Here is a 9,523-nt window from a genome sequence, read left to right as displayed (position 1 = left end):
AGGTAATAAATAAAATTGAAAAGAAAGCATCATATGATGAGATTAGTTTTATAGTAAATAAGTGATTATCATCAAAGTTATATATCATTAATAAAAAAAATAACATAAGAAATTCATTTTAAAAAATCCAGTAATTACTAAGCGTAAATTTGCATCTAAACTACCTTAAAATTAAAGACGATACAAAAACCTAAAATCTACTCCTTAATTTTATATTAAACTACCTATTATCATCACAAAAAATAACTTTTAATATAAAAAAATAATTAAAAAATCACAATTTTTTTTTATTTTATTTTTTTGAAAAATAGAGGTAGTCTAGTAAATAAAATTGAAAAGAAAGCAACATATCATGAGATAATCAAAAGTACAAACTCAAACACCCCACCCCCTCAATCCAAACACCCCACCCCAACCCCTACTCAAAAGGGTACTTCCTATATATACACACTCTACATCTCCTCTCTCTTTCACTTCATTCAACCAACTACTGCAAAAACAACTGAAAAAAAGTTAATCAAAAAGACAGAAACACCCTTTGTTGAAGTGGGGAAAAAAAAAAAAAAAGACAGAATGGGAAAGTACATGAGGAAGTCATCAAAAAAACCTGAGGTTGGAGTGTTGGATGTAAGTCCTCTTGGTGTTTGTACTAGAGCTAAGGTTAAGCAGTTGCAGAACTCTAACTCAGCTGCTGTTGCTGGTGTTGATGTTGATGGTGGTGGTTATATGCAGTTGAGGAGTACTAGGAGGTTGGAGAAACCAAAACCATTTGTGGGGTTTGAAAGGAAAAGACGAAAATGCCCTTTGAAAGATCAAGAAGGGCATTCTTGGAATTCTGGTGATGAGAAAAAGGAGGAAATTCAAGAAAAGATGAATGAGATTAACATCAATGGTGGTGGTGGAGGTGATGATGCTGGTGTTGAAGCTTCTTGTGGTGAAAATTTGATGGAATTTGAAAGGTAAAAAACACACATATACACATTCACTTTCACCATTTTATGTGATTCTTGGATTAATTAAACTAGTTATATATGCATGTTATGATTTTATTTTTATGTGAAAGTGCTAAAAAATTGATCTTTTTTGTTTTGAAAAATAATTCATTCTTTATTCCTTCTCAAAAAGAAGAAAAAAAATCACCCTTCATATTTATTTTTTTTTGGTTGTGTTTCTTTTTTTAGCATTAGCTGTTTATCTGGTTTTATCATATGGTTAATGTTCATGATTTAATTTAAAGAATCCAATTTTAAGAAATTTAGAATTTTTGGTACTTTTTTTTTAAGAAGAGATTTTTCTTAATTGGTTTCAAGTAAAAGAACTTTTTTTGAGCTTGGAAGAATCTAATCTTTTTTATTTTGAAAAGAATTCATCCTTTATTCCTTCTCAAAAAGAATAAAAAAATCACCCTATATACTTTTTTTGATTGTTTTTTTGTTTGGGAATTTTTTTTTTCCTTTCATTTTAGCTCATTTTTTGGGGGTTAATTTTCAGTTTTTTTAGCATTAGCTGTTTATCTGGTTTTATCATAAGGTTAATGTTCATGGATTAATGTAAAGAATTCAATTTTAAGAAATTTAAAACTTTTGGTCCTTTTATTGTTTTTTGAAGAAGAGATTTTTCTTAATTGAATTCAAATAAAAGTGTTTTTTGAGCTTGGGAAAATCAAAAAATAAAATTTTGAAGAATTCTCTTAATGGGGTTTCAAGTAAAAGAGTGTTTTTTGAGCTTGTAAAATCAAAAAATAAAATTTTTTGAAGAGCAGATTTTTCTTAAATGAGTTTCAAGTAAAAAGTGTTTTTTGAGCTTGTAAAAAAGAAAAAAAAAAATTTGAAGAACAGATTTTTCTTAATTGGGTTCAAGTAAAAGAGTATTTTTTGAGCTTGGATTTTTTTTTTTTTTTTTCTGAAGAACAGATTTTTCTTAATTGGGTTTGAAGTAAAAGAAAGTTTTTTGAGTTTGAAAAAATCAAAACTTTTTTTTTTTTTTGAAGAACAGTTTTTTTCCTTAATTGGGTTTTTAGTAAAAGAGTGTTTTTGTGCTTGGAAAAATCAAATTTTTTTCCCTCGTCTGTTCTAGCCTTGATGAACAGAGTTACATGGTATCTTTTGTTGGTAGGAGGTAGCAGGTACATCGTGGAATTAGTCGGGTGTGCGGAAGCTGACCGGAATACTGCGTTAATCAAAACAAAAAGATAATTTTCTTTTTTAGAAAACATATTTTTCATTATTTGGTTTCAAATAAAAGAGTATTTTTGTGGTTGGAACAAAAAATAATTTTTTTGTCTGATTTATTGTTTTTTCTCTTGTGCTTATTTTTAGAGAGTGATTTTTCCTTTTTAATTTTTTTTTTTTTCAAGAATGAAATCAAAACTTTATTATAAATTTTTAATGACATGGTTATCTGTCTAAAGTGGAGAATGTACAAGATGATTGTCTTCTAGCCATACTGGTTAACAGGGAATTTTTAGAAGTGAAGTCACTTTCCATAGCTTTTTTTCTTCCTATAATTTCCTTTTTATTTTTAGGTCATGAAAATTGTGAGTATTTGAAAAAAGTTATTTCTGTTTTCAAAGTGAAAAATGGTATTTGAAAATTCGAGTTTGTGTTTGAATTTTTATGAGCAATCTGGAGTGAAAAAAGTGAAAACAGTAGTTGCGGAATTTTATGGCCAAACTTGTTTTCCGGAGTTCAGCTCCAGGAAAAAGTAAAAAGATTTCACGGCCAAACGCGCCTTTAGAGTTCGCTTTTCTGTTGCTTCAGAGGATTTTATTGTGTGGGGGGCATTTGCCAACTGTATATCAGTTAGATTGTGGTTATTATGTTGCGCGGACTCTCCCCTTTCGATGCCGCACCCGTGTCGGATTCTCCAAAAATAAACTAGTTTTGGCGAATCCGACAAGCACCCATTGACTTTTTGAAGAGTCTGAGCAGCATACCGGTAGAAAAAGGATATTTGTTTAGATTGTTTTGTTTGCTTGAACAACCTTCATGCCATTGTTATGTGTACTTATTATTATGAATTTGGCAAACAAACTGTTAGCCTGTTGTTACTTGCCTCTGTAGTTATCGTGCTGATCTTTGTTTGCATTAAGTTGATATGTTAATCTTAAAAATGTGGCTCTTTTTAACGTGTTATGTTAAAGGGAATAAAATCACCCGCTTTCCTGATTTCCGGAGGTTCTGGAATTCCCTTTTGTGTTCGTTCTGTCATAATTTCCTCTCAACGTGTACGGAATTGTATAGTTAGTGAAGTATCTGTATTAACTTCTTGATGACTCTTTCTTAACGTAAGAGCCAGAATTGGCGGGTTTGGTCTTTTAGTCGGACAAAATTGTCGTGTTATCACTTGCCTGATGTGTTATCACTTGCCTGATTAACGACAAAAGATTCGAAAAGTTGTTCATTATACCATCTTCCTTTTTACCATTCTCGACCCTAACACCCTTATCATCGGCACATTTTCATTTGGCGGTGCTCATAGTTCCCGGTTATGTGTTTGTTCTGTCATAATTTTCTCTCAATGTGTCTGAAGTATCTGTATTAACTTCTTGATGTCTCTTTCGTAACTTCTTTACGTAAGAGCCAGAATTCGCGGTTTTATCCAAACTTGCAAATTCTTTCCTGGTTTGGTCTGCTACTCGTCCAAAATTGTCGTTTTATCACTTGCCTGATTAACAACAAAAGATTCGAAAAGTTGTTCATTATACCATCTTCCTTTTTACCATTCTTGACCCTAACACCCTTATCATCGGCACATTTTCATTTGGCGGTGCTCGTAGTTCCCGATTCTTGACCCTAACACCCTTATCATCGGCACATTTTCATTTGGTGGTGCTCATAGTTCCCGATTATGTGTTTGTTCTGTCATAATTTTCTCTCAACGTGTCTGAAATTGCATAGTAAATGAAGTATCTTTATTAACTTCTTGATGTCTCTTACGTAACTTCTTTACGTGTTTTATCAAAACGTGCACATTCTTTCTTGGTTTGTCGTTTTATCACTTGCCCGATTAACCACAAAAAATTCGAGAACTTGTTCATTATACCATCTTCCTTTGTACCGTTCTTGACCATAACACCCTTATCATCGGCACATTTTCATTCGATATGCTGATTATTTGTTCTGCATTATGATCGAACAATTAAACGACGAACAACATTTGATTTGATATGGTATGTATATGATATAAGGTACATAAATGATCTCATTTCTTGATTGTTCTACCTACCAAAGAGAAATACCTAACAAAAAGACAGATGGTTGTACTAATTATACATCTATGTCATTGAGTTCCATGGTGAAAAATGTTTATTGTCTTTACATGCATTTTTGGTACATGTATATTGGAATCTTTCTGTGTTTAAAATTTAAATAGTTGCAATCATTGTTGTGAGCATTTACCATTGAAAATCAATGTGGGGTGCCCTATATGATTGAAGCTTAGATAGATAAGAAAAAAGCAAAGGTAAGGGGGGGGCCTCTTTTTACTTTTTGTTGGTGGCCTTTCCTTCTATTAGTTCTATCTCTTTCTTTCATCGTATTTGTTCGTTTGTAGTATTGTTCTATTACTATCTGTTGTTTTGAAACGTGCCCTCTACCTTTGAGGTGGGGTAAGGTTTGTAGTTGTGTACACGCTACCCTCTGCAGACCCTATTTTGTGGGACTACGCTGGGTATAATGTTGTTCTTGTACTAATAAGAGGTGTTACCCTTTCGTATAGGGCTGCTAGGGAGACCACTCCTTCCAGTTTGATCAGGAACCCTGACAGCGTGCGTACCCCACCTGGTTCCAGTAACAGGCGTAACTATGCCGAAGCTAACGGCCGAGTGCCATATGCAGCGGGGAGAGATATCCCCCCAACAACTCGTGACATGAATGACTTCTTTGCTGGTCCAGAAGAGAAGCAGCAGAGAGAGTTCATTGAGAAGTAAGGCTTTAATTTTCACGACTCGCATATCTGCATCCTCTTCTTGTAACTGACCGTATTTTGGAATGGCATGCAGGTACAACTTTGATCCAGTGAACGAGAAGCCCCTCCCTGGACGCTATGAATGGGTGAAGATTGATCCTTAGATATGGTCGGAAGCTGGAGAAGTAGATTGATAGAATGGACATATGGTTATCGGCATCCCAAGAAGACAAGTCTTAGCATTTTCTTGTTTTTATCTTTATGTCTAGAATCTAGGAAAACAGCAAGGGTTGTTGGTCCTTCTTGGTGATGGTCATATTTTGTTTCATGTAAAGGAATTTAGGACAGCAACAGCAAGTTCTACAACTGTGTAGACTAGTGATCTGTAGCATAACAGAGTTTGTGACTTCATTCAGCAAATGTAAGAAGGTCCTTTGTCTAACAGAAACATCAAAGGTTTGGTTGTTGTAGTCATAATGACAATGTTGTTAGTGATAATGTTGTTGTAGTACAAGGTGTAAAATTTTACTACTAATCTTTGCTTTCATTACTGTTTTTTCCTCTTATCCTGTTCTGAGAAAATGTATGGTTGGTTTTTGGCTTGTTGCTCCACATATGAGACAATGTATCTTTCATAAACTCAACTTGCTGTTGTCTTTTAATGTGGGGATTATATAAGGTCCTTGTTGCTCTAAATTGACAAAAGGGGAGCCGAACTGGTATAGTTGTCGTCAGGTGGCCAGGAGGTTCCGGTTCAAGCTGTCAAGCTAAGACTCTGTAAATTGATCCTTGTAGTTTAGTCCTTTCTCGAAATCTGCAAACTGGTAAAGTTGTTGTCATGCGATCAAGAGGTTTCGGGTTCAAGTCGTGGAAATCTCTTGCAGAAATGCAAGCTAAGACTGTAAATTGACCTTTGTAGTTTAATCCTTTTTCGAAATGTGCACATACTGGAGGTTTAGTCCTTTCTCAAAATCTGCACATAATGAAATTTTTAGTGCACCGAACTGTCTTTTTGCAGACAGCTTTGTGACAATGTGGTGGGGTTGGTTCTTTGTTTGGTGGATATGTGTTGGAAGATTCTTTTCTTTGCCAACTTATCATGTCTATCTGTTGGAACTTTTTCTATATTAATGGTACAACAGCTCTATATGATTGATTTGCAAATCTTGTTCACAAACCAAAAATGTAAAAAATGAGAAAATGACTTTGCAAGAATTTATGAAATTTTATTGGATTGGTGTCTAATAAACTGAATTCAATTGTGTTGTGTGGAACTTCAACATAGTTAGAGTCAAATTGTGTCTTAAGAAAATTTCTTCATGACCATAAAAAAAAAGCATAACAGACTAATAAAATTATTGTCATGTGATTGAAGATCACAAGTTGAAGAAGGGCAGTCCAATGCACTAAAACTCTCGCTATGTCCAGGGTTCGGGAAAGGTGCACAGCCTTATCTTACATTGAAGATCACGAGTTGAGCTATGAAAACAGTCTTGTCGTTCAACCCTTTACTAAACTCCGCGCATAGCCAAAACTTACTGTGTTTTTTGATTCCATAATAATGCTAGAGGGATTGACTTAGACTTAAAGCAATATAGACCTCATAACCAAAGGACACATTAGGTGCTTTCTTCATTAATCCCAAGAAAATAAGGTTAAAAAGTTAGGTAGATTCTTGTCCCTTCACCATTGTAAATTGTTGTAAAATAATAATCTAAAAAAGTAAATGAAAAAGCAATTCTCTTTGGACTTCAAATTATTTAAATTCTAAAAGATTCTTTAGTAAAGTATAAATTGCAAAAGGATTTGAAAAAACTTAATAGTACTTTTTTTTACTATTCATTAAAAAATGGATTGCACTTTACATTATTCACAGAAAATTAATTTATTGTGCATTTTTTTATGCATTATCCAAAAAAAAAAAATGGATAGTGTATTACAAAAGTGCACTATTTAATTTACACGGCGTTTGTCCATACACCGTTTAAAAAAATATTGTACACTTATTTTATGACAAAGTCTATTTATATCGCTTTTCACTTTCATGACATAGCTTGGTCATTTTTTAAAAAAGAAAGATATATTTCGATTTCGAACTCCTTTTAGGGTGTGTCATGCAAAATGTCTTTAGGAAAATAATTGAATTTCTTACTTTTTTTTTTATATTCGACATAAAAGTAAAATAAAAATATTCTAAAAATATCTGTATATAATCTAGACATTAATAATGAAAAGTGGAGATAGGGCCTATTTATGAAGCTTGGTTTCTAAAATCTTTTAATTAATAGAATATGGGAAAGTAAAAATATTTTTTGAAAAATATTTTTTTTCCTACCAAACATATCCTAATTAGTTGGTGGTTATAGTGGATTTATGATATTTAATGTCATCATCAATTAGGTGAAATAATTCTTTAATGATATTATCAATTTGGTGAAAATGAGGAATTTTCAATTCCCAATAACTCTTTTTACTAAATTACAAATTTGGGACATATCACTTAAAAAGTGATTTATTTCATTTCTTAAGTGGACAATGTTAACCAATGATTTTTTCTTTTTAGAAAATATTGCCTCCCACAATTAGTTTACTTTTTGACTGCTCCTTTTCTCCCTATTCCATTCTCTTTTTTTTTTTTTTTAGTCGTAATCGATAGAAATTCTGTTAAGGGTGTTTAAAATTTTAATATAATTTTTTTAAATATTATTTTTAATTTATAATTTTTCGTTAGAGAATATTTGAGTGACCACCTTAAATTAATATAGCTACGCCATGCTTTCTTGACTATAGTTCTAATTCCAGTACGTTTCTTTAAAAATAGAGATAAATATTCAGTATTTCCTCAAATTATGGGCAAAGTTGTTACGATAAACTCTAACTTTACAGGATCCTATTACCTTCTAAACTAAATTTTAACATTTTTTTTTTTTTACTGACATGACATCTTTATTAAATAAAATAGGGCCCACATCAAATGTATCACATCAGCTAAAAAGGTTGACAAAAGGTACCATATCATATAAAAAGATTGATAAAAATACGTTAAAATTTAGTTCAGGAGGTAATAGGACCCTGATGAAGTTAAGGTGTGTCGTAGCAAATTTGATTATAGTTCAGATGGTTACTGGATTCTTTACTCTTAAAAATAAAATCTCAAGTCTTGAATTTAAGTTTTATAAATTAAAAATTATCTTTGATACATAATATTTTATTCCTCAGAGTAGAATTTCTAGGCATAAATTTTGATTAATCAAATTTTAAAGTGAGTATCAAACTCCAAGCGGTAAATATTTGGTACGAGATGGTAGTAAGTATTCCTGCATTTTTAATTAGAACTCTTGAGTTTGAACCCTAGAAATAAGTGAGATTTTTTAACGCAAAAGGAGGTAAAGTTACACATTTGACGGTTCAATAAAAAATATTTACATTCGCTAGTTAATATATACAATAGAGAAAATGTTCTGTTTCCATCTTAAACTATACACGAAATTGCTGACACACCCGAACTTTAGGAGGATCCTATTACTTCTGGACTAATTAAAATTGTATTTTTGACAATTTTAGTGCCTACGTGGCACATACGTGTGCCTACGTGGACCTTCAATGTGTTAATTCACGATGTGCCACGTAGGCATTAAGGTTGCCAAAAATATGATTTAATTAGTTCATAAATAATAAGACCCTCCTAAAATTCGGTTGTATCTCAACAATTTTATATATAGTTATGGTGGAAACCGAGCATTTACTCTCTAGAATATATATCTGTATTATATGTAAATATTAGATATTTACTAATTTTATTTTTTTTGGTGATTGTTTATTTATGTCAATTTCCCAAAAAAGAATCTGACAAGATTTCACCTTTGGCATTTGGTCATTAAATTCAGATGTTGCTGTTGTTCTTTTTTTTCTTTTTCTTATTTGCTTCATTCACACCCTTTTTGACTTTTTCTGAATCCAAAAAAAGAATTTATATCATTTTAATCAAAAATATCAGAAGTACTCCAGTAATTAATAATGAGAAAATGTATTGTTTTTACCTTAAACTATACATAAAATTACCGAGACACACTCAAACATTAGAAAGGTCCTACTCCTATTACCTCGGACTATTTAAAACCATATTGTTAGTAATCTTAGTGTCTACGTGGCACATACGTTTGCCTAAGCAGGCCTTCAGTGTGATGATTCACTAATGTGCCATGCAGGTACTAAGGCTGCCAAAAATATGATTTTAATTAGTCCAGAAGGTAATAAAATCCTCTTAAAATTCAGATATATCTCAACAATTTCGTATGTAGTTCAGGATAAAAACAGCACATTTTCCCGTTAATAATATAAGCACTTGTTATATATCTCCTACTTGCATGAGGCCAAGCACCTAGACTTTTTTTTTTTTTTTTTCTGATAATGGCAGTTAGATTTGATTTCATGACTTCTTATATATATCATATTAAAGTATGTGATTGTTGTATTTACAAGTTTAAATTACTACTAAAAATAGATTATATATTATTTAATTATATCTTTAACAGTCAACACTTGTCTAATACTAACTAGCGTGATAAAGATTATCTGATTTTAATATTTTATTGTGTAAATAGACATTTATATC

At 31.8% G+C, this 9,523-nt stretch overlaps 1 protein-coding gene across 1 annotated transcript; it reads left to right on the top strand.

The window, feature by feature from the left end:
- Positions 1-364: 364 nt before the first annotated feature.
- LOC107853540 (cyclin-dependent kinase inhibitor 4) lies at positions 365-5,443 on the top strand. Its single transcript, XM_047403250.1, has 3 exons — positions 365-959; positions 4,720-4,926; positions 5,003-5,443. Exons 1-3 carry the CDS (start codon positions 574-576, stop codon positions 5,070-5,072), a joined length of 663 nt encoding a protein of 220 aa, XP_047259206.1. The 5' UTR covers positions 365-573; the 3' UTR covers positions 5,073-5,443.
- The last annotated feature ends 4,080 nt before the right edge of the window (positions 5,444-9,523 follow it).

This window comes from Capsicum annuum, unplaced genomic scaffold, assembly GCF_002878395.1.
Source record: "Capsicum annuum cultivar UCD-10X-F1 unplaced genomic scaffold, UCD10Xv1.1 ctg3668, whole genome shotgun sequence".
NCBI classification, from domain to species: domain Eukaryota; kingdom Viridiplantae; phylum Streptophyta; class Magnoliopsida; order Solanales; family Solanaceae; genus Capsicum; species Capsicum annuum.
This window is presented reverse-complemented; position numbering and strand designations above follow the sequence as displayed.